The sequence below is a fragment of the Rana temporaria genome, chromosome 1 (genome assembly GCF_905171775.1).
Source record: "Rana temporaria chromosome 1, aRanTem1.1, whole genome shotgun sequence".
In the NCBI taxonomy this organism is placed as follows: Eukaryota; Metazoa; Chordata; class Amphibia; order Anura; family Ranidae; genus Rana; species Rana temporaria.
Genome location: NC_053489.1, coordinates 362,626,045 through 362,651,461, shown reverse-complemented (window position 1 = coordinate 362,651,461; position 25,417 = coordinate 362,626,045). Strand labels below are relative to the sequence as shown.

At 44.2% G+C, this 25,417-nt stretch overlaps 1 protein-coding gene across 1 annotated transcript in view; it reads right to left on the bottom strand.

Moving 5' to 3' along the window:
* The window catches only part of HCN2 (hyperpolarization activated cyclic nucleotide gated potassium and sodium channel 2), a 112,575-nt gene extending 93,934 nt beyond the window's left edge, over positions 1-18,641 (bottom strand). Inside the window, exon 1 of the mRNA XM_040322072.1 lies at positions 17,935-18,641. Coding sequence (XP_040178006.1) covers positions 17,935-18,383 — 449 coding nt within the window. The 5' untranslated portion in view covers positions 18,384-18,641. The remainder of the gene's footprint in view (positions 1-17,934) is intronic.
* Positions 18,642-25,417: the final 6,776 nt, after the last annotated feature.

Sequence of the window (25,417 nt, the reverse complement as noted above, 5' to 3'; positions counted from 1 at the left end):
AGCGGGGGTAAAAGCGTCCCGCTTTTGGAACACCTCTATCTCTAACATCTCACTAAAAGCATTGGACTTACTTATTTTCCCTTCCTCTTTTTTTCTTCCCAAGGAATATTCTTTAATTTTTGCATACTGGGCTGCTTTGGTGCTATTGCTGTTACCTACTGCATAACTTCAATTTTGACTCTGCCCTGCAACCAGGTCATCCGGATTTGACTTGTAAGTTCTGTCTTGAACATCTATGGCCCCGTACACAAGGTCGGTTTGGTCCGATGAGAATGAACCGAAGTTCATTTTCATCGGACCAAACCGACCGTGTGTATAGGCTATCGGTCTGTTTTCCTTCGGTCCAAAATGCCCCATCGGACCAAACCGATGGTTAGTACAGAAAAGCATCGGTTCAAAACCCGCGCATGCTCAGAATCAAGTCGACGCATGCTTGGAAGCATTGAACTTCGTTTTTTTCAGCACGTCGTGTGTTTTACGTCACCGCGTTCTGACCCGATCGGATTTTGAACTGATGGTGTGCACACACACATCAGACCATTTCAGCAGTGAACCGATGAAAAAGGTCTATCGGACCATTCTCATCGGTTTTGTCCGACCGTGTGTACGGGGCCTTAGACAGGTCCTGCTATTACCCTGTGTATTTCACTCCATTAGTGATCTCAATATATTTCCTTTTTTCTTTTAGACACAACAACTGACCGTTGTTAGTTCAGTGTCCCTGCAATTTTTCTCCGTTCTTTTAATTACCAACTCCCTGAGGTAGGTTCTCACCCATTCGCTATGTTGTGCTATATTTTTTATATTAGGATTAATATTAATATTGTATTCATTGAATCTTTCTACATTATATGGTATGTGGGCCTATCCTCATTGTGATCCGTTTTACTGTCCACCTTCAGCCGCTGCTTTGGGTCATTGGATCCGTACCCACTGAGGGGACATCCTACCGGGCTGCATGGGGAGAAAAGGGTAGGTTTTCCATCTAGTCTACCCCAGAGGGATATCTTTGCCTACCCGCACAATGTGTGGTGGCTTTGTATGGGGGTTTCATGGGGGGAGGGGTAAACCTTTTGGACCAAATTTTGTGGGACCACGCCACATGTCCTAGCCAAACTATATATGTTTTGAATCATTGCTTAAAAAATATACTGTATTCTATGGAATTGATGAAACTGTTAAACTTTTGTTCCATTTCTTTAGAGTCATTCACTGAGACGGTCTAGTCTTAAATCCCCTGACGAAGCCAATGATTGGCGAAACTAGTCTACACTTGATCTGTGACCTGTATCTCTATGTATTGCTCCCACGATCTGTTTTGCTCTGTTGATATTTGAATCAATTTTATCTTTTGCGATTACATTTTTTTTCTTATTTTTATAAATAATCGATATGTTTGGTTTCTATTTGTTGGCACCGCAATAATCCTGTACCCCCCAAATCCCTTCTTTCATTGTAACTAACTTCCTTCTCAGAGCAAACTTCTGTGTGTAAATGCACAAAGTTTAACCACTTAAAGCAGGATTCCACCTGCGATTTTTTTATTATTTGCTGCTGACTTTTACCTGTCCCAGTCACATGCGATGTCGGCCCCCCGACGGCGATCGCTCGGTCCTGGCGCCTCCATCCTCACTAAGGGAAACAGGCAGTGAATCCTTAGGCCCCTTTCACACGGATGGATAGACTGGTGCTTTTAGCTGCGGATTTTACCGCAGTTAGAAGCACACAATGCTTTCCTATGACACCATTCACACACTGCGGTTTTGTGCGAATAGAAAAAAATAGAATTGAATGCGTACAGGTGTGATCTGGCGCAGCTATCGGCACATAACCGCAGGTAATTGCAGTGCACTTTGTCAGCTGCGTTTGGTACGAATCTTGAGGGGGAACTTCACACCAAATTTCAAATAAAAAAATGGCATGGATTCCCCCTCCAGGAGCATACCAGGCCCTTGGCTCTGCTATGGATTTTAAGAGGAACCCCCGTACGCCGAAAAAAACGGCGTGGTGTCCCCCCCAAAATCCATACCAGACCCTTATCCGAGCACGCAGCCCGGCCGGTCATGAAAGGGGGTGGGGACGAGCGAGCGCCCCCCTCCTTAACGGTACCAGGCCACATTCCCTCAACATGGGGGGTTGGTGGTTTGGGGCGCCCTGCGGCACCCCCACCCCAAAGCACCCTGTCCCCATGTTGATGAGGACAGGGCCTCTTCCCCTCATCTGAAGGCCCCCTAACACGAATTCCGATAAGCTCCCCGCCCGCAGAACCCGGCAACCAACGGCCAGGGTTGTCGGGAAGAGGCCCTGTCCTCGTCAACATGGCGACAGGGTGCCTTGGGGTGGGGGGGCCTGCGTGCTCGGATAAGGGTCTGGTATGGATTTTGGGGGGGACCCCACGCCGTTTTTTCGGCATACGGGGGTTCCCCTTAAAATCCATAGCAAACCCAAGGGCCTGATATGCTCTTGGAGGGGGAACCTATGCCAGTTTATTTGAAATTTGGCGTGGAGTTCCCCCTCAAGATTCATACCATACACAGTGCTTGGTATTCGCAGGGATCCAAGTCTGCAATATCGTGCCACGGCTAAACACAACTAATCGCACAGTACAAAATGCAGCTGATCGCTGTGCCTGGAGTCTTGAATTTCAGGAGAACATAAACATGCTTTTAACTGCGGCAGAACAGCCGCCCATGTTAAAGAGGCCTTACGGCTTCACTGCCCGTTTCCTGGGGCGCTTTGTGAATGGGCGGCTGCCTCCTGGGATACACACAATTCCCAGAAAGCAGCGCGACGGAGGACGAGGCAGAAGATCCACCACGGTGGAGGAAGAGGCAGAAGAGCTACTTCCGCATAGCACCTGCCCTTTCTGAGGAGTATAAAAAAAAAAAGTAAACATTTTCTATTTTTTTGGGTGAAAAAAAATAAATAAAAAACAGGGTGGAACTCCACTTCAAAGTCCAAATCTTTTTCTGACACTTGATTCTTAAAGAGGTTGTAAAGGTTTGTTTTTTTATTTTCTAAATAGGTTCGTTTAAGCTAGTGCACTGTTGGTTCACTTACCTTTTCCTTCAAATTTCCCTTCTAAATGTTTTTTTTTTCCCTTTGTCTAAATTTCTCACTTCCTGTTTCTCTGAGAAAAGGTAAGTGAACCAACAATGCACTAGCTTAAAGGAACCCATTTAGAAAATAAAAAAACAAACTTTTGCAACCCCTTTAAAGTTAAAACCAATATTTTTTTTGCTAGAAAATTACTTGGAACCCCCAATGTATAATATATATATATTTAGCAAAGACGCTAGGGCACAGGTGTCAAACACAAAGCCTGCAGGCCAAATCCGGCCCTCCAGGCCATTTCATGTGGCCCTCGCACCTCTCCTGCAGTTGCAGAAGAGCTCCAGCCCTCCTCTGGTCCTCCTCCAGACCCTCAGTTTCTGCTTTCAAGCAATGCATCCAGCTTCTTCCCAGCAGCAGCATAAGGAAAGGGGGGTGCATTGTGATGTAAGGGAGAGTGGGGGGACTCAACTTCTGATGGTGGGGTGGCTCTTGACATCTAATGTAAAGGGGAGGGGGATGCGCTGGACATCTAAATCATACAGATACATCCGGCCCTTTTGAGGGCAATCATAATTCTGATTTGGCCCACACCCCTGCCCTAGGGAATAAAATGGCAATTGCTGCAATATTTTATGTCACACTGTATTTGCCCAGCGGTCTTTCAAATGCATTTTTGGGGGGGGGGGGGGGGGAAACCCACACACTTCAAATGAATAAATAATAAAAATAAAAAAAAACAGTAAAGTTAGCCCAATTTTTTAGTTTTAATGTGAAAGATGATGTTATGCCACGAGAATCGTGATCTATCTTCTAAGCAAAAAAAAAAATAGTGGTTCTTATTTTAGCCAGAATTGTGCAGCTCTGTGTGTTGAGTTACTTTGGAGGGGACAGCAAATTTACACTGTTCTACAAGCTTTACACTCACTACTTTATATTATAGCAAAGTGTAATTTCTTCAGTGTGGTCACATGAAAATATATACAAAAATGTGAGGGGTATACTCACTTTTATGGGATACTGAGGGTTATTTACTAAAGGCAAATCCACTTTTGGCACTTGGAAGTGCAGTCGCTGTAAATCTGAGGGGTAGATCTGAAATGAGGGGAAGCTCTGCTGATTTTATCATCTAAATCATGTGTAAGCTAAAATGCTGTTTTTTATTTTCCTTGCATGTCCCCCGCAGATCTACAGCGACTGCGCTTGTAGTGCAAAGTGGATTTTCCTTTTATAAATAAACCCCATTGTATATCTGTAGTGTTTACTTCTCTCTCTCCAAAGCCCTCAGTCCCGTGTGTTTCTGCTGTTTTGTTTCTCTGTTATCAGCATCACGACTTCTGTGGGTTTATCCAATAATATTTTGCATATTTATTCTTCATGGCTATTGTAACTGGGGTGGTGTCTTTTGCCTACACGCTATAAGCTGCCCTCCTTTTCCAGTTTAGAAATGTGGAAGCCATGTTTCAGTCACCTGGTTTCTACAAGTCACAGCAAACCTGACAGCCACAGTGTGTAAAGTCAGGGAGCATGCAAAGCATTTTAGCACACGAGTTGTATGTCAAATGGAGGTCTACCAATTATTACAAATCAGTGCCTTAGATACTTCTATAGGAATTTAATATTAGTCCTAAATTCACAAGCATGAAGGCCTACAAACTGAGCCCTTTAAGCATCCTTTACCCGTAGAGTGTTGAATATTTATACACAAAGGAAAATGAAGTACACATTGCAGGAGGAGGATGTAAATTTTCATGGACATTATTTTCCTCTAACTGGATTTTACAATCATTTGCTTGGATTAGCCTCTTATTAATTAGATATCCGCGTTCATTGGAAACATCTCCCCATGAGATTCAGAAGGAATGTAAGGAAAGATGCCGGATTTCAAAGAAAAGCACAGTCATAACATATTGCTGATATTATTTTGTACAATGGCATATGTCACCGTAGCCCACCCCAATATACACATTATACACTTCCAGCTTGCATTCCTGCTTAAACTTGTTGCACAGCTTTGTACTCAGAACCATGGTTCTAGTAAGCCGAAAAAACCCTGTTAAGTTCCTCAAGCCTAATTCTATTTAGGAGCTATGTAAAAACTCTCTAATCCTGTACTCACGTATTATACTTGACCCATTGCCCTACCATCTTATAGCTGTAGCAAGGTGTCAAGCATGACCAATACAATGATAATCTGCTTTGCATTCACACAGAACACATGACCTTACTGCTTTGTATTCATACTCAAACTCATTCATTATTCTGCATTGGGACATGACAACTGGTGCATGCATGGTACAGCATTCAGACACCACGCACTGCTCATTGTTCTAAATTCAAATGTACTGATCTTTATTTTACAGCAGAGTGCAAGTGAAGAAAATTGTGTGCCCACAGTAACAAATAAAATAATACCTCCTGCAGTTTTTTTTGTCTTATTTTTAAACAGCACAAGGAGCATTCCTTACATTTAGACTCCATTCAAATTTGGCAGCGATTCTGCCTGCAATCTCAAATCGCAGTGCAAACCACAACACACATGTTCGGTGCAAATCATTTTCAGTGGCACCTAACCACGGTGCGGTTTTGCCACCATTACCGCATAAATTGTGCGGCAATCCAGTCAAACCACAAAGCTTCACACCCAAAGAAAGATTCAGCGGTAAAAAAACTGCACTGCGTTTTAGGTGCCATTGAAAATAAATAGAAGACAAACATGTGCTTTTCAATTGCAGTGCGATTTGAGATTGTGGGCAGAATTTCAATGTTTCTGTCTGACACAAAAAATGGCAAATGCGAAGGTAGCCTTACAGCTGCTTCATACCATATACAGTCCAGTGCGTTTTCCATCTGCATCGGAAAAAAAACACATTCAGCGTTTTCCATGCTTTTCAATGGCTCTAGTTTACACCAGTGCAGTGCATTCCAGTGCAGTCAACACAAGTGGAACATGCTGCATTTTTTCTGTATGGAACTTATCTGGAATGTGGCAAAATGCATCTCTGCATCCATCCAGTGCAATGTGTGTGGATGTGTGCAGAAAATTATGTTTTACCATTTCCCATATACCTGTATATTGTGATTAATAAGATGCTCATCTAAAAAACATTTTTTTTTTTTAATTATTCACAATTTCCACGAACACATCCTAACAGTAGAAATAAAAAGGGGGTAAAAATAAGGTTAAAACTTTTGTCCAACTTCATGGAATGGCCTTGTGTCTTGTTAAATGACCTGATACCGAATTGTTTTTCCCTATGCTAGCATCACCATTAAGATATTTGTATATTGCAATCATGTCACCTCTGCGTCTCTTTCTCCAGTGAAAATACATTTGAGGCTGGGTTCACACCACTGCGAATTCTCCACATCCAATTCGCAATAGCAGGAGATTTTGACCGGTTCTCTATGGAGCCGGTTCACATATCTCCGCAGCGGATCAGGTGCGTTTTGCACAAAAACACTGAGTCTTTTGGTTCGTTTCAGGTCTGAATTCAGCCTAAAATCAGACCTGAAACTGTGAACTAGGATGCACCGGACCCCTACTGCGAGACAGATGTGGTGATGGTGTGAGCCCAGCCTAAAAGATTGCAGACGTTCCTCAAAATTGAGATTCTCCAGACCCCTTATTTTTTGCCCTTCTCTGGACTCTCTCCAGTTCCTGAGGATTGGTGACCAGAACTGGATAGCATACCCCAGGATGTGGCTGAACTACAGTTATGAGTGGTAGAGTTATAGTTTTACTAAATACCCTTTTTAATTCATGCCAACAGTTCAGTGGCCGTGTTTGCTGCAGCTTGACATTGCCCCAGGTCCTTTTCCATTCTCGATATACCCAGAGGTTCATTCCCTAGTGAATAACTTGTATTTGTGTTTTTAGCTCCTGAATTTACACTTTCCCACATTGAAACTCGTTTGCCATTTAGTTGCTTACCTCTCTAACACATTCTAAATGCAGAAATTGTGGTGTGAACCAGTCCTTAATGCGAATTGTCCGCTGTACTGGCTGTCATAGTGAAAATGTTCAGTCCTTTGCCCCCCCTCCCATACCATGCACCCACAATCTCCCGGTGCTGCGGAGGTAAATACCAGCCTTGTATCTGTGACATGCACTCATCAAGAGTGCCCACTAAGACCACTCATTCTGCCCCCCACCTCTATTCATAGAAGCAGTACTATAGCTTCCTCCAGTCATAGAGCATTTTTCATTTTTGGAAACTATAATACAGCTTCTATGAATGAAGGAGGGAGGCGAAAAGGGCAGGCATTGGTGGCACTCCTAATAAGTGCCGGTCACAGGCCCAATGCTGCTATTAACCCCCGGCATCACCAGAACATTGCAGGATATGGGAGAGGAGCAGAAAACTGAAGATTCCCACTAGAACAGCCCACAGCTGAACATGGGATACTGCATTAAAATATTAGTAAATCCACAACATTAAAACACTATCAAATGCTGCATTGCATGCGGTTCATGCTCACTCAGGCTCTATGGAATTTGTTTTCTGCAAAAGATCCTGCTGTTCTATCTCCACCTTCTGTTCATGTACCCAATTCGGGTAGGGATTTTGCAGCTGTGGTGGCAACTCCGCACATGCTCAGTTTTTATACTAGCCAATTCTTCTCTATCCCATCTGAGCAGCCCATGTGACTATATAGAGTCACACATGTGGGCATATACACAGTGGTAAAAAACAGCTCCCTCCCTCCCTCCCCTTGCCCACTAACCAGCTAAAGACAATGAGAGTGGGATATTACATGTAGATTAATTATTTTTTCTATGTATTCCAAAGGCTGTTTTTTTTTTTTTTATTAACATGTGACCAGCAGCAGAGGACTAAAAGCTCCTCCTGCTTATGTTTCCCTACAGACAGGCTGGGAAAGATCTGGGTCATGTGACGACAGCTGTATATCGATTTGGAAAAAGGTACTTAGAATTTATTTTTTATGAAAATAATTAGAGCCATTATTCATATACAGAAATACAAGGGAGAATGTAAATTAAACGGTGTGGGCCAGATTATCAAAAGAGATACGACGGCGTATCTCCAGATACGCCGTCGTATCTATGCCTAGAAATATGTAAATCAGCTAGATACGCGAATTCACGAATGTACGCCCAGCCGACGCAGTACAGATACGCCGTTTACGTTAGGCTTTTCCCGGCGTAAAGTTACCCCTGCTATATGGTGGCGTACCAATGTTAAGTATGGACGTCATTCCCGCGTCGAATTTTGAATATTTTACGTTGTTTGCGTAAGTCGTCCGTGAATGGGGCTGGACGTCATTTACGTTTCACGTCGAAACCAATACGTCCTTGCAGCGTACTTTGGAGCAATGCACACTGGGATATTCCACGGACGGCGCATGCGCCATTCGTGAAAGACGTCAATCACGTCGGGACACAAGTTATTTACATAAAACACGCCCCCCTGTTCCAAATTTGAATTAGGCGGGCTTACGCCAGCCTATTTACGCTACGCCGCCGCAACTTACAGAGCAAGTGCTTTGAGAATACAGCACTTGCCCGTCTAAGTTGCGGAGGCGTAATGTAAATCGGATACGTTACGCCCGCGCAAAGATACGCCGATCTACGAGAATCTGGCCCTGTGTATTTAGTATCACTTTAAATGCAAGTACCGTATTTGCCGGCGTATAAGACGACTGGGCGTATAAGACGACCCCCTAATTTTCCAGCCAAAATGTTGGTTTTGGGATATACTCGCCGTATAAGACTAACCCCTTCCTACTAGTCATGCCTCGCCTCACGGTGCCACCATTACATGCCAGACTGTGCCCCATTACATGCCAGACTCGCTGTGCCCTTACCTTATCCTAAGACATGCAGAATCGCGGCTGTACGTTTTTTCAAAAGCCGCGCCTCCTACGTCTTCTGTTCCGTGATAGGCGGAACACTCAGCTTCCCAGGAGGCACGGTGTCCAGTGTTCGCCTATCACGGAGGCCCTCTCGTCCGAGGACGAGAGGGCCTCCGTGATAGGCGGACACTAAACACAGGACGAGAGGGCCTCCGTGAGAGGCGAACACTGGACACAGTGCCTCCTGGGAAGCTGAGTGTTCCGCCTATCACGGAACAGAAGACGTAGGAGGCGCGGCTTTTGAAAAAAACGTACAGCCGCGATTCTGCATGTCTTAGGATAAGGTAAGGATGTTAGGTTACCGGCTTATAAGACGACCCCCGACTTTTAAGAAGATTTTAAGGGGTTAGAAAGTCGTCTTATACGCCGGAAAATACGGTAATGTCCCTTGTTTGGATTTTTTATTATTTTTATTTCACCAAACCTAGTCTTTAACCTTTTTTTCAAGCCTTATACTGCTAGAATTAGCAAATGGATAGGATGGCAAATTAGATTTACTTGTTTAACTTTTCTTTCCTTGTTTTTTACATTTCTTCAGTTTTTTCTTTGTTTCTGCCCTAGACCAAAATAATGTTATGTCCTCTTGGGCTTTTTCTTTCCTTTTATCTGGAGTAGGAGCAGAGGGCTTTTGTCTGCAAAGCATGCCATCCTGCCTGCATACCCGAGGGGGCAGATTGATTCGAAGAAGTAAATTCTATATGAATAATATGCCTTTACTCAAGATGACCTCAGCATAAAGTGGAGTAAAGTGGAGTTACCGTTTACATTCAGCTTTATGGGGCATGATCTCCAAATGTTTTCCTGATCAACCTGGAACTGGAATCACAATGCAATCATTAAAGTCTGAAAAGTTTGTATTCTTCTTTCTCAATGGCAATGACTCCTTCAGTAGTGAAACCAAAATTAGCCCTGGAGCTTGCACCTTTGAAATCGAAGACAACAACTGCAGCTCTTATATATGCAGTGTCACTATTTTTTATTTGTTCAACACATGGCCTGTACTAAGTCATTCAATGTATAGTTAACAAAAAAACACACACACACACACACACACACACACACACTCTGTCCTTTGAGAAAAAAGCCAGCACATCATATATTGTAACATAAATTGTTGTGAAAATGAAAAAAACACAAAGAACCAAGTCAATACAGCTGAGCCTATAACCGACAGGCATAACTAGCAGAGATTTTAGACAGACAAGACAGGCAGACGATGACGCTCCCAACAAAGAAAACTCTGACAGATATAATGACACAGAATAATCATGATCGCAAAAGCAGATGGCTGGATACAGCTATAAACCATTACACACACACACACACACACACACACACACACACACACACAGGACAAAAATAGAAAGAATCACATACCACGACGTAAGCAAACAAACTGTTAATTGGATGAACAAACCCACACACATAGATGGAAAATATCCTTCACGCACTATCATAGACCAAAATATACCAATTCCTTACAAAAAGCAAAAAACAGGACCATTCATTATTAAACCAATATGCCTTTGGGTTCAAACAGCATAGACGATATATAACAAAGTGCTTGTCGAGCTCATAACATTGAGTGGTCCCTGGGACTCAGATGAATGCATTCAGTGCTCTGCTCTATTACATCTATCAGTGCATCCTCCCAACTCATGCTTTCCATAGGCATTGTACTTTAGTCCCTACATGAATGAGCTATATATTCATTTTAGGCCCATTAAACAGGTAGTAAAGGCATAAAAAAAAAAAAGCTCATCATGTAATACTCACCTCCAATCGAAGCCCCCGCAGCCGTCCTCGTACACCACTCGGGCGGCTAACATCTTTCCCAGGGGTTACTTCCGGGTATTGCGGCTCTGGCGCTGTGTTTGGCAGGAGCTGCGATGACATCACTCCCGCGCAGGAGCTGCCAGTCACAGCACAGCCTCCTTTAGGAATGGCACGATTGCCGTTGCTAAAGTAGACATCGGCGCCCGTGATTTTAGTAAATATCTCCTAAACCGTGGATGTTTAGGAGATATTTCAAGCACCTACCGGTAAACCATAATCTAGGCTTACCTACAGGTAAAAGTGGTTGTAAAGGGTTTACAACCACTTTAAAAACAAACAAATCTGGGATCACTTCCACAATTATTCTACCAATGTTATCTGAAAAACATTAAAATGTCAAATGTTACTTTGCACACTGTGCCACATTCTTCCAATATTTTAGCAATAAAGCTATAATTATATAAACGTTTTATTGGTTTGTCTAAGATCAACAACTGCCTTCAGTAGACTGTCAAAGCTGTATTCAGTGAAGGCAAAAAAAATCAATAAAAAAAATACCGAACACAATAATTTTTACTGGTTAATTATACTTTTTTGGTAGCCCTATTTCTCTGTTGGTACCGTATTTTCTGGCGTATTAGACGACTTTTGGCATGTAAAAAAATGCCTTAAAACTTGGGAGTCAACTTATACGCCGGGTACCTGTGTGTTCAGGCTGCGGGCATCCAATTATTCAAAAGCCGCGCTCCTCCATGCCGTTTGGTGATAGGCGGAACACTCATTTTCCCAGCAGAGCCTCTGTTTCAGTGTTCCGCCTATCACGGATGCCTTCTCATCCTCGGTCTCGGACAAGAGGACATCCGTGATAGGCGGAACACTGAACAGAGGCTCTGCTGGGAAAAGTTGTGTTCCGCCTATCACGGAAAAGCATGGAGGAGGAGGCGCGGCTTTTGAATAATGGATGCCCGCAGCCTGACAAACGGTACAAACAGGAGAAGGTAGGGAGATCGTGACAGTGAGGCATGTGTAATGGCACAGTGAGGCATGTGTAATGGCACAGTGAGGCATGTGTAATGGCACAGTGAGGCATGTGTAATGGCACAGTTAGGCATGTGTAATGGCACAGTGAGGCATGTGTAATGGCACAGTGAGGCATGTGTAATGGCACAGTGAGGCATGTGTAATGGCACAGTGAGGCATGTGTAATGGCACAGTGAGGCATGTGTAATGGCACAGTGAGGCATGTGTAATGGCACAGTGAGGCATGTGTAATGGCACAGTGAGGCATGTGTAATGGCACAGTGAGGCATGTGTAATGGCACAGTGAGGCATGTGTAATGGCACAGTGAGGCATGTGTAATGGCACAGTGAGGCATGTGTAATGGCACAGTGAGGCATGTAATGTAATGGCACAGTGAGGCATGTAATGTAATGGGCACAGTGAGGCATGTAATGTAATGGGCACAGTGAGATTTGAGAAAAGCTGAAAAAAGCCTGTTTCTGTCAACGGTTGTTCTGACTACCCATCAGCTTCCAGACAGACTAGTAGGAAGGGGGTCGTCTTATACGGTGAGTATATCCCAAAACCAACATTTTAGCTGGAAAAATAGGGGGTCGTCTTATACGCCGGCAAATACGGTAAATATAGTTACATTTGAATTCAAATACGTTTGCCCAATTTTTTGATCTTTATATTTTGATATTTATATTTCCTACGTTTGCCCAAGTTTTTGATCTTTGTGAGAGTACAAATGTTTGCCTAGAGTGGACCTAAACCTAAAAACTGAAGATCTGCTATGTCATAAGAAACATTTAGAAATGTCAATGGTGCCTAAGTAGTACCCCGAAACATGTATATTTTGTCTGGAATTCATCTTGCAAAAAAATAGCCGTGAACTTCCTAGTATGTGCCTTGGCACTCCTCTACCAACATATATCTGCAGTGTGTGATCTAAGGCACTTTTATGCTCTTTTAAGGACATTTAAAGACATCACTACTGAGCTGCTAAAAATAGCGCTGCTATACCGACTGAAAAAAAGTGCCCTGCAGGCTTCAATGTGAAAGCCCGAAGGCTTTTACACTGAAGCGGTGCGCTAGCAGGACCGCTCCAAAAGTCCTGCTAGCCGCATCTTTGGAGCGGCATAGAAGCAGGGTGTTTATACCGCTCTTTCCCATTGAAATCAATGGGAAACCGCGGTAATACCGCCCGCAATGCGCCTCTAGAGAGGCGCATTGCGGGCGGTATTAACCCTTTCGGCCGTTAGCGGGGGTTAAAACCACACCACTAGCGGCTGAATATCATGGTAAATACGACGGTATATACCGTCACTGAACCTCCACTGCCCCATGTGAAAGGGGCCTTAGTGTTCTCGTTAGCACAAGTTATTCATGTAAAATACTCTTGTAACATCCTTTGGCACCTTGACAATAAAGTAACTATTCTACAGAAGTTTTTCCTTCCATGTGTATAAGTGGTTAAACTTTCCTCATTTACTACACCAAAGTATATTCCTTTGAACTAAAGGACAAATCGTTACAATGTTTATACTTAGTTCCACTGTTAAAGAATGTTGTGATACTTTGACAAACTGCCCGAGTGCCCGTTTTTTTTTTTCTCATTTCTTTTGAAGGCTGTCGGCTTCAGCAAAGCAGAGAGAATTTTCTGCATAGAAAAATCGGGAGATACTTTAACACTGCCGGGAGCCATTACTACCCAGTGCTCTGGTAGTTAATTGAAAACTACAAAACATCAGCTGCAAAGGCTGAGGGTAGTTGTAGTTTTCCTATTCACAAAATTCTATATTTGTGTCAACAAGTGTCACGAAAAATGTGTCAACGAGTGTCACTAAAAATGTAACAGCGAGTTCAGGGAGAAGATCCGATGTTACAACCTGGTTGGAACATGGAACATGTTCCCAAAGCTAAAGTGAACATCAAGCATTTATCTGTGGCTACAACTAGTAACACACAAAATATTTAAACAAACCAAAAAAAAAAAAAAAACACAAACTTACTTATTGGGATGCTGGAGTTCTTCATGCCCTTTTAGGGTCCATTTACACTACAATGTGTGTTGAGTGCACATAGAATGCAATGACATTTGCATGCTGCACAGCATTTCAAAATGCACTGCAATACTTTATTTTTTAAACTTTAACTGCCTGTTTGTGTGTGTTGTGGTGCACTTATACCCGCTTACATTTGCATTTTTCAGTGCAGGGCAGAAAACATCAGCGCCACACTTTGGTGTGGACTGCGCCCTTTACAATGTTTATGTACTGGTATGCGTTGATCGACATGTGTCAGTGAATCTGGTGTGAGAAGACCCTAAATGTTAAGCAATAATGTACTGTGCACAGGAAATCTTTTAAAGAAAAAATACTGGTCTGGGTTGTATTTATAAGGAAGGGTATCCTTATAAATGGTGACAAAGAACAGTGTTGCTCTAGGCAGGCTTAAGAATTCATTGAGTGTTGTCTCAATTAAGCTGTCACTTCAGCACCATGGATAGCTCAATATTGAAGACAACACACAGCACTATCAGCTGTTTACATATTGAGTATCACTTCTGTCAGCACCACAGACAGCTCCTTACCTGTGTATTTGTTTATGTTGGCACTATTGGAACTGAAAGACTAACCTGTAGCACATGGACTTCTATCTTCAAACTACCAAGGACTCCCAACAGTGAAAATTGGCATAGGCCCAATATTGATTTTTAAAAACCATAACAAAATTAAAATAAGGACAGCTTTAATGGACTATCCTAGATCTAAGCCAAAAAACATGAAAGCATTTAGGTCTTTAAATATGTGTTCCGTTTTTTTTGTTTGTTTTTTGCAGACCTTAAATTCATACAAAAATATATATATGGATTTGCTTCCTACTCACAGGATTGTTGATGTTTTATCAGAAGGATATCTGTATGATCTATGCAAAAGGATCTCTGCATGTCCAGCTTAAAAATACAAGCTGCCAACTGTATAAAAACTAGCAGAGGACACAGAAGTGTAAAGCTGCTCCTATCGCTGTCAGGATGCTAAACCGTTTACTGCACATACACTTTTGAACTTCATCTGGTGAAACAGCGCAAGGTACTGGATGGTTTTAATAAGGATTACAGAGAATTAGCCCATCCACTTACAGAGCATGATGCGTCTGGCTGATTATCTGCAAACATACCTTGAGAAGGATTTCTGAATTAAAGATTCTGCTAATCTCCCCTGTAATGTCCCTTTTGTGCACTGCAAAGCCGAGGCGTACACATTTAATAAGAATACATGGATCCTGAATAGTCAGAAAAGCAGGTGATCCGTGGCTGAAGCCTACACAAACATCAAGAACATTGCAACCTTGAAGAGCAGCAGGAGAGGGGAGGAGAGAAGGGCTAACCCATTCCATGCTGGAGGAGGCCTTGTCTGCAGTAGAGGACCTAGTAAAAGGCACACACCTCCAAATGTGCTCTTTTGTTGTGACTCATACGGCTAAAAGCGTATGCCAAACTCAGGGATCTGCTTTCACTTATGACGCTTGCATCTCATTGGGATGCTGCTGTGAATGACTTTGCTGGAAGATGTCAAGGTGTATCCTGCATGGCTCAAGCAGTGTCTGTCCGCTGATGGTGTAACCGCACAAGGACAGCAGTGACAATGAAGTTAATAGGCAGGCACATGTATGTAATGTCAAGCACCATTCTCAGGGGTGATGCTTCTTGGGGGGGGGGATAATTTACACGTGCCTGTGAATCAGGTGATACATCTATTGCAAACCCTGTATTGCATGCATTTGACAGATGGTAAGGAGGTGATTAGACCCCTCCACACTGGCTGTTTTAACCCTGTAAATACTGCGCCAGCTGTGGGCATTTGCAACGCATCCATGTTCTCGTGAATGGGTCACGTTTGACAGCGAAAGCAACAAATGGTATACTTTCTGCATGTATAAAACCTACTCCAGCCACTGAACTAGGCTGAGAGCCCATTCACACCTAGGCGTATATACGCCTGAAGCGCGACGCTCGTGCCGCTGGAGGGGCGAATTTACATTGATGTCTATGAGATGGTTCACATCTCACGCCGAACCGCCGTATGCCTGCCGCCTGAAAACAAGTCCCGGACCCTTTTTTTCAGGCGGCTTTCGGCATAGACATCAATGTTAAATGTTTCGTTAAAAAAAAAAAAAAGTTTACAAATCGCGGCAAAATACGCCGCGTTATAGTGTGAATGCAGCCTAAGGCCGGGTTCACACTGACTTCGGACATGGCTCACAGCAGGGGTCCACTGTGTCCCTGTTCTCAGGGACGAATCAGGCTCAAATTTTTGGCTGAATGGTGTGTGAACCAGCTCTATTGAGAGCCAGTCACCGTCTTCCGACATGCAAATTGGATGCAGGAACCCAGCCCTAAAACTGCACCTCAACTCATTCTACTGTCAATAAATGTCATCCGTACACCAAGGATTCCTCGAAAAGATCCAAAGCTTTACTTTTGTGAACACGCGGTAAACATAGGGCAACGTTTTGGAGTCAGGCAAGTGATTTAGCCTGATGAAGGGGCCCTGCGTAGCTCCGAAACGTTGCCCTATGTTTCCTATGTGACCACACTAAAGCTTTGGATCTTTTTGAGGCCATGTGTATTCCATGGTTTCCAACCTATGGTCATTACGTAACAGTCGTGTGTATTCCATGGTTTCCAACCTATGGTCATTACAGCACCCAGCATTACGGAACAGCCATGTGTATTTCATGGTTTCCAACCTATGGTCATTACGGAACAGTCATGTGTATTCCATGGTTTCCAGCCTATGGTCATTACAGCACCCTGCATTACGGAACAGATGTGTGTATTCCATGGTTTCCAACCTATGGTCATTACAGCACCCAGCATTACGGAACAGCCATGTGTATTCCATGGTTTCCAACCTATGGTCATTACAGCACCCAGCATTACGGAACAGCCATGTGTATTCCATGGTTTCCAACCTATGGTCATTACAGCACCCAGCATTACGGAACAGCCATGTGTATTCCATGGTTTCCAACCTATGGTCATTACAGCACCCAGCATTACGGAACAGCCATGTGTATTCCATGGTTTCCAACCTATGGTCGTTACAGCACCCAGCATTACGGAACAGCCATGTGTATTCCATGGTTTCCAACCTATGGTCGTTACAGCACCCAGCATTACGGAACAGCCATGTGTATTCCATGGTTTCCAACCTATGGTCGTTACAGCACCCAGCATTACGGAACAGCCATGTGTATTCCATGGTTTCCAACCTATGGTCGTTACAGCACCCAGCATTACGGAACAGCCATGTGTATTCCATGGTTTCCAACCTATGGTCGTTACAGCACCCAGCATTACGGAACAGCCATGTGTATTCCATGGTTTCCAACCTATGGTCGTTACAGCACCCAGCATTACGGAACAGCCATGTGTATTCCATGGTTTCCAGCCTATGGTCATTACAGCACCCAGCATTACGGAACAGCCATGTGTATTCCATGGTTTCCAACCTATGGTCATTACAGCACCCAGCATTACGGAACAGTCGTGTGTATTCTATTTCCAATTTACAACAAGACTCAAAACGCACAAAGCATTCCCACACAACAGCCATTTTCTTGAACGCGTGCGTGGGGAATCTTGCGTTTCAACTCATTTTACCACTCCCCCCTTGCTGCAAGCGCGAACGACCTCTTAGGCCTCATTTGAACCAATGTTTTTTGTTTTTTTTCGCACACCAGTATAAGTCAGCGATTCACTTGAATGGGTTGACCTACATCCCAAAAGAAGCTCCTTTGCGGAGGGTGAGCTTTGCACGTTTCCCGTGCCAATAACAATAAGTGGCACTGCAAGCGTGGCATGCGTTTTTCTTGGGACGTGCTGGCATGAACGTGGCCTCAAAGCGTACCGTGGCGACCACCACACAGATGCCCAGCCCAATGACCTTCTAGTGTCCCTTAAAAGGCAACCTAGAAGCAGAAGGCATGGCCAGCACATCCATGCTCAGGGGGGGATGGTGTGAGATTCCAGACAGAGGATGATGGCGGTAGTGGTCACCTGTAGAAGAGGAGCTGTCATGATGTATGACGATCGAGGTGACCTCTATGTCTCATACGCACTGCACCTATCCCTCCTCCTCCTCCTTACTACACACAGAGATCCCAATGCAACAAGCAGAGGGGAGCTCCAAGTAACAAGTCATGTGACCCCCGCACCTTACCTGAAGTCACTGTACGGGTGTATGATCCAGGCCCCCGCGGATTTCACCCTCTCCTGCTCCCTCTCCACCGCTTTCTGGCTGCCGAACATCCGGAGGGAGAACTTGTTGACCCCGGGCTGAAGCATGGCAGACAGCTGGCGCTGCATGAAGCCTGAGCGGGGCTCTTCTTCTCCGGCCTCGCCATCTTCCGTTTCTTTCCCCCGCGGAAGTTCGGTGGAGAAGGACACCTTGTGCTCCCGGGGCGGCGCCTCACATAGCTCCCGCCTGCATTCCCCGTTCGGGCTGCCTTTGCCGGTACCCGGAGTTCCCGCTGAGCTGCATGGGCTGCGGGTACCCCTCCTCCCCGCCGCCCGGGACTGTTGCTGCTCCTCAGGCGTCGCGGCTGCTGCTTCCACTCCTCTCATCCCCGCAGCGATAGAGCCACCGCTGCCGCCTCCCCGCCCGTCCATGGCAGCGGGGACCTGCGGAGTGATGAGAGGGAGCGACCGCGGGGCGGGGCCACTCCAGGGGGCGGGGTGCTAGAGACACAGCGGACCAATGGTCAACAAGGTGGGCGGTGGATGTACGCGTCCAATTGAGGGAGGCGAGAGGAGCGCATTGCCAAGATGCTCCCTCTGACTGCACTGACATTAGGGTGGGGCAAAGCACAAAGAAGCCATTCGGGAAGAACCTAGCACGACTGTCATATTACACAGATATGCTGATAGGAGAAAAATCCGGAGTAACAACGCTGCGAGCAAATGAAGAGCGACGTAAGGGAGTCAAGCAGTCCGGAGTTGGAGGACAGAGAAATGGGCGGAACGCTGATGGAAAGGACTACAAGGGGCGGGGAAGAGAAAGGGCTCGATAACACGAATTACACAGGCGATGCCAGAGGTTTTGGGCGTGGTGGAAGTGAGGGCGGGGCCTTGAAGAAGTAAGGGCGGGGCCTTGAAGGGGCGGTCTGGAGAGCTAGCGGTGACAGTGTTCGCTGTTTACGGAGGACCGAGAGGGGGGCGATCAGCAGCAGTGATTTGCCTGGCCTAGATTTTACGTTGAGACTAATCCCGTGGGTGCATTAGTAATGTTACTTCTTAGGGAGTGCGGGGGTGTGACACATACTAACAGCTTCTCTCATAGGTTCCATTCTGTCACATCTACTGTCTACACCAAAGTTAGGCAACTTTATCCCATTTCTCACCATTATGGCTGGTCCCACACATCACAATCTCTTTTATGGTGGCTGCACATACACCAATAGATACATCCATTTATTTTCCAATCATGAGAATGTTCGATTTCAAAAGTAGGTATAGCAGTAATAAATAATAAATAGAATAAAAAGGCGCTACTCACGTATGCGTTCGCATCTGCACGCAAGCTCGGCAAGACGGCGTGCTTTAAATTTTTTTTTCTTATTTATTGTACTTGTTATTTTGAAAAAAAATTGGGGTCACTTTTATTCCTATTGCATGGAATGTAAACATCTCTTGTAATAGAAAAAAGCATGACAGGTCCTCTTAAATATGACATCTGGGGTCAAAAAGTCCTTAGAGTTCATATTTACACTAAAATGCAATAATAATAAAAAATAAAAAAAATGTAATTTGAAAAAAATAAAATGTAAATTGAAAAAAAACAAGGCATTGAAAATGGGTCATGGAGGGGGCTTCCAGCAGGACAATGACCCAAAACACACGGGCAAAGCATCTAAGAAGTGGCTCAAGAAGAAGCACATAAAGATCCTGGAGTGGCCTAGCCAGTCTCCAGATCTTAATCCCATAGAAAATATGTGGAGGGAGCTGAAGGTTCGAGTTACCAAACATCAGCCTCCAAACTACTAATGACTTGGAGAGGATCTGCAAAGAGGAGTGGGACAAAATCCCTCCTGAGATGTGGCCAACTACAAGAACCGTCTGACCTCTGATTGCCAACAAGGGTTTTGCCACCAAGTACTAAGTCATGTTTTGCAAAGGGGTCAAATACTTATTTCACTCATTAAAATGCAAATCAATTTATAACTTTTTATAAATGTGTTTTTCTGGATTTTTCAGTTATTTTGTCTCTCACTGTTAAAATAAAGCTACCATTAAAATTATAGACTGATCGTTTCTTTGTCAGAGGGCAAACGTACAAAATCAGTAGGGGGTCAAATACTTTTCCCCCCCACTGTAGTTTTATTCGTTTTTTTTTTTTTTTCTTTATTTTCACCTGGAAATCCAGCCTGTAAGGACCCTTTCACACAGGTTTTCTGATTAGCTCTGCCTACAAGTTTTTTAAGCTCCATGCAGTTCCATAGGCAAACTAATGTAAGTGTACACCCACCCACCTCCAATCCGTACAGGGCCAGAGAAAAAACGAAAGGGGACTGCATCCTTTTCTGTTTTTCCAGACCTAAATGTGAAGGATTGGAGGTAGCCTGACGTGAATGGACAGTCTACTTTCAGCAGCCTGTAGATTCAATACAGGCGGGCTGACTGCAGAAAAAAAACTGAACAGGCACAGATGTCACAAAATTGACATTCATCCCATTCTGCTTGGATTCAGCAGAGGATCTGTTCACTGATCTCCTGCTAAACTGAGCAGAGCTCGCCTTAAGGCGGCCAACAACCCACCCATCCTGGTGGTAGGTGTTACCTGGGAGAAGATACAGGGCCAGATCCTCAAACGCCGCGTAATTTCAAAGTTCCCGCGTCGTATCTCTGTTTTGTATCCACAAAACAAGATACGACGGAATCTGGGCTCGATTCGACAGGCGTACGTCTTATTTACGCTGGCCGCTAGGTGGCGTTTCCGTCGAATTCCGCGTCGAGTATGCAAATTAGCTAGATACGGCGATCCACGAACGTACGTCAGGCCGGCGCATTTTTTTTACGTCATTTGCATTCGCCTTTTTCCGGCGTATAGTTACCCCTGCTATATGAGGTGTATCCTATGTTAAGTATGGCCGTCGTTCCCGCGTCAAATTTTGAAAATGTTACATCGTTTGCGTAAGACGTTCGCGAATAGGGATTTGCGTAGAATGACGTCACCGTCGTAAGCATTGGCTTGTTCCGGTTTAATTTCGAGCATGCGCACTGGGATACCCCCATGGACGGCGCATGCGCCGTTCAAAAAAAACGTCATTTAGTTCTGGGTCACGACGTATTAACATAAAACATGCCCCAATCACATAGATTTGAATTGCGCACCCTTACGCCGGGAGAATTACGCTACGCGGCCGTAACTTTAGAGGCAAATGCTTTGTGAATACAGCATTTGCCTCTCAAAGTTGCGGCGGCATAGCGTTACTATCCTCTACCCCAACAACGGGTAGTTCATCTACTGGAGATGCACCTACTGGTCTTTGCCACTAGCTCTAAGAACTACAGTTGCACAGAGGCCATTGACCACCTCATTCATATGGGGGAATTCTCCACCCATCCTGGAGCGCTATCGTCATATTCCCCCAGGATCAAGGACCATGGGGGGGGTTCTAGGTACAAGCATTCTTCTCACAACGATATATGCTCATGATCCAAGGTACCACTGTACTGCGATTCTGTACTTGCCAAATATGCTGCGGAAATCTCCCTCCACTGAGCCTGGCTGCAACAATTTTAACTGTGGGCAGCTGAAGCTGCTGCCTGATCACTTCCTGGATTTACACAGAGGCACACCTCCAGCTCTGCAGCACTCATGGGCCCTCTCATGACTTACCACCCCTCCCTTCTTGGCAAACTCTCATGAGAGTGAGAGAGAGAGAGCTGTGCATGATGTCATAGGCCTAGGCTTTTTACCAGACAAGAAACAGGAAGTGGGCTCTATAAGGTATTTACTGGCAATAAAAAATGTTTTACTATCCAAAGTTAAAACAGCAAGGGCAGAAGATTTGATAGAAGGAAAGATGAAAAAATTATGGAAGTTCCTCTTTAACTGCTTGCCGACCAGCCGCCGCAGTTATGCACGGCAGGTCGGCTCTGCTGGGCGAGATCACGTAGCTATACGTCATCTCGCCGAGCAGCCAATAGGGGCGTGTGCGCGCGCCGCCCGAGGCGCGCACGCCCACCCCAGACGCCGACGCGCGTGCCCGGCGGGCGCGATCACCACCGGGCACCCACGAACGCTCGTTACAGAGTGAGAACCGGGAGCTGTGTGTGTAAACACACAGCTCCCGGTCTTGTCAGGGGGAGAAATGCCTGATTGTCTGTTCATACAATGTATGAACAGCGATCAGTCATTTCCCCAAGTCAGTCCCACCCCCCCTTCAGTTAGAACACACCCAGGGAACATACTTAACCTCTTCCTCGCCCCCTAGTGTTAACCCCTTCCCTGCCAGTGGCATTTTTATAGTAATCAATGCATTTTTATAGCACTGATCGCTATAAAAATGCCAATGGTCCCAAAAATGTGTCAAAAGTGTCCGGCTTAATGTCGCAGTACCGATAAAAATCGCTGATCGCCGCCATTACTAGTAAAAAAAAAATATTAATAAAAATGCCATAAAACTATCCCCTATTTTGTAAACGCTATAACTTTTGCGCAAACCAATCAATAAACGCTTATTGCGATTTTTTAAATATGTAGAAGAATACGTATTGGCCTAAACTGAGGGAAAAAAAATGTTTTTTTATATATTTTTGGGGGATATTTATTATAGCAAAAAGTAAAAAATATTATTTTTTTTAAAAATTGTCACTCTATTTTTGTTTATAGCACAAAAACTGAAAACCGCAGAGGTGATCAAATACCACCAAAAGAAAGCTCTATTTGTGGGAAAAAAAGGACGACAATTTTGTTTCGGAGGCACGACCGCGCAATTGTCAGTTAAAGCGACGCAGTGCCAAATCACAAAAAGTGGCCTGGTCTTTGACCAGCAATATGGTCCGGGGGTTAAGTGGTTAAGTACAGAAAATACATGTTGGTCTTGCTAAATGCAATGTCCATCACTGTCCCTGTGAGCTGACATGAAAGCAAAACAATGTTATCTTTCTTCTGTGAATTTTTAAACCCATCCCCCCATATAATGAGATAAACAAAGGCAGACATTTGAAGTCCAGCCTGTGTGACAACCATGACTCCCTCTATAGATACAGTGGACTAAGCATAGCCACCCAAAACAGGAATCATGTTATTTTCGGGATTACCAGGTGAAAGTAAAGTAATAAGCCTGAAAAAACTGCAAATGACTCATATAGACACTGGAAAGCTGAAATATATTATTATTATTTTTTTTTTTTTTGGGGGGGTTAGATATGCTTTAAATACCTTTATTATGCACAATGCACAGCTGAGTGTTCACACTTCAAACACAGCAGATATGCAAAGCAGAAAATAAAGATTTATTTTTCCAGTTTGTTCATTTTAAAATTATTTACCCCAAACAAAGTTATTAATTTTCATGAAGTGGTTCTTCATTTTTCCTTTTGACATTTATATAAAATAATAAATCCTGGGCAGTGAATTGGGCATTCAGCTCTGGCACCAGCTGTGTTACAATGGCTGACTAATCCAAGAAAGGCAGAAAATAGCAACTGCTGACAATATTGCCACTCTAAAGTGTAAGCAATTACTTGGATTTTGCCTGAGTTTGAACCAAGTTAATTTCATTGCTTTTTAAATGGAGTGCACTACTTTAGGTGAGGTTTCTGCCCATTCTAAATGAAAGGGGCTGAAACCGCACTGCACAGGACTGAATGTGAATCACACAGGAGCCACACAGCATTCCTATGCAATTCACATGCAGTTTCTAGTGTGAATAAGCCCTTACTGAAAGAGTAATTCCAGTGGGAAGTGGACATGGCCAAGACTTTTTTGCAAAGCTTCTGCAGCAAGGAGTGGAGCTACAGGTAAGAATTTAAGCAGGTGTCTGCTACTTAGGCTGGCCATACACGGTGCAAATTTCTTTCCTGCAACCATGGGTTGCAGGAAAGAAATTTGCACAATTTCTCCATTAACACAAACAGTGTTTACAGGGAAATCAGTAATAAATAATAATAAACACATACATCGTAAATGCTGGATTAAAAATCCCACTAGCCAATAAGGGTAATGGATACTGGATACACAAAGAGCTAAGCTATAAACAAGAGTTCATAACCTCCTTGAGAATGCTTGATACCCCACTAGCATCGTACTGTACAGTACAATAACACAGTAAACAACCTGAATGGATGTATCCTAACACACTATGGAGATCAGCATGGTCAGCTCAAGGTGTGAAATAGCTGCTCAGTGGTGGTTCGATCTATGCTTGCTCAACTAGTTTTGTGCATCAGATGCACTTCTTCATGAGATAATTATATAAAATTGTAGTCATTGGTAGTTACCTTTTGTACCACCACCCCCTCCCTTTAGAATGGAATCTCTACGAGCGGGGCCCTCCTGTACCTTCTGAATTGAACTGTAATTGTGCTGTCCCCCCTATACATTGAAAAGCGCTGCGTAAACTGTTGGCGCTATATAAATCAGGTATAATAATAATAGTCATGGTGTGGGAGTGCCAGTAAGGCAGTATTGCCATGCAGACACAAGCACAATAGGAAACCAAGCAAGTCAAAAGAGTAGATATGGGGGCGCAGATAGCAATGGATGTATTAAAGAAACCTCCCAGAATTATTGTTCAAAATGAGGTTTCCAAATAGATGGTCCTCAATATGTATAAACAAGGAAGACATCATACAAGGGTCATAACGGTAAAGGAGACACGAACAAGCTTCAAAGTAGGGTACACCAGGATTTGAAGTAGTCCGATAGGAGAAAGATAGAAGTGAATAGCCCTGCCTTCATGGGGGTCAATATTATACTGCCATGGGTATAGTAATCGCTCCCCACTGTCCGGCTGGATCGATCAACTTGGTACATTCAGCCTGCCCGTTAATGGTTCGAATCTCAGTTGGTTCCTGTTGAATCAGCCGCGATTCGAACCGCATATGGCTGGCTTTTGTTTCGGGCTGTTTCTTTACTCCACCAGATCAGTCAGCCAGACCGTGTCTGCAGAAGGCCCAAAGGTCTTCATTATTTCCTAACACGTCTCTTATACAGTAGGTTAAAATGATCTTGTGTGGGTATTCCTAGGTAGTGTATGGAGAGGGATGCAGAGGGTAAGAACTAAACGAAATGTTTTTTTTTATTGTTCTGAGTAATATATTCTCTTGTTGACACTCACTTTAGTCACTGCTTGTAGTATGGATAAACTGTCATAAGTTTGTGTAAAGTAGACCCTCTGTCAGCAGTAGTAGGTGTAGACTTCCCCCTTGCTGCAGAGTTCAATGAGTATCTAGTACTAAGGTACTACTGCAATTCTCTGAACAAGCCAGTGGCAGTTCGTCCATAGAGGGTGCTGGAGCGCCGCCCCCTCTGGCTCTCGCCCGCCACTGAGTCTAATAACATACATTCATGCATTGCATGAATGTATGTTATTGTTACAAGCTGCCGCTGGTCTATTCAGAGATGGCCGGAAATTGAGCGCCAGACACCTGAATAATGGCAGCTGGTTGGCTGTGCGGAAGTGCCTATCAGAGCC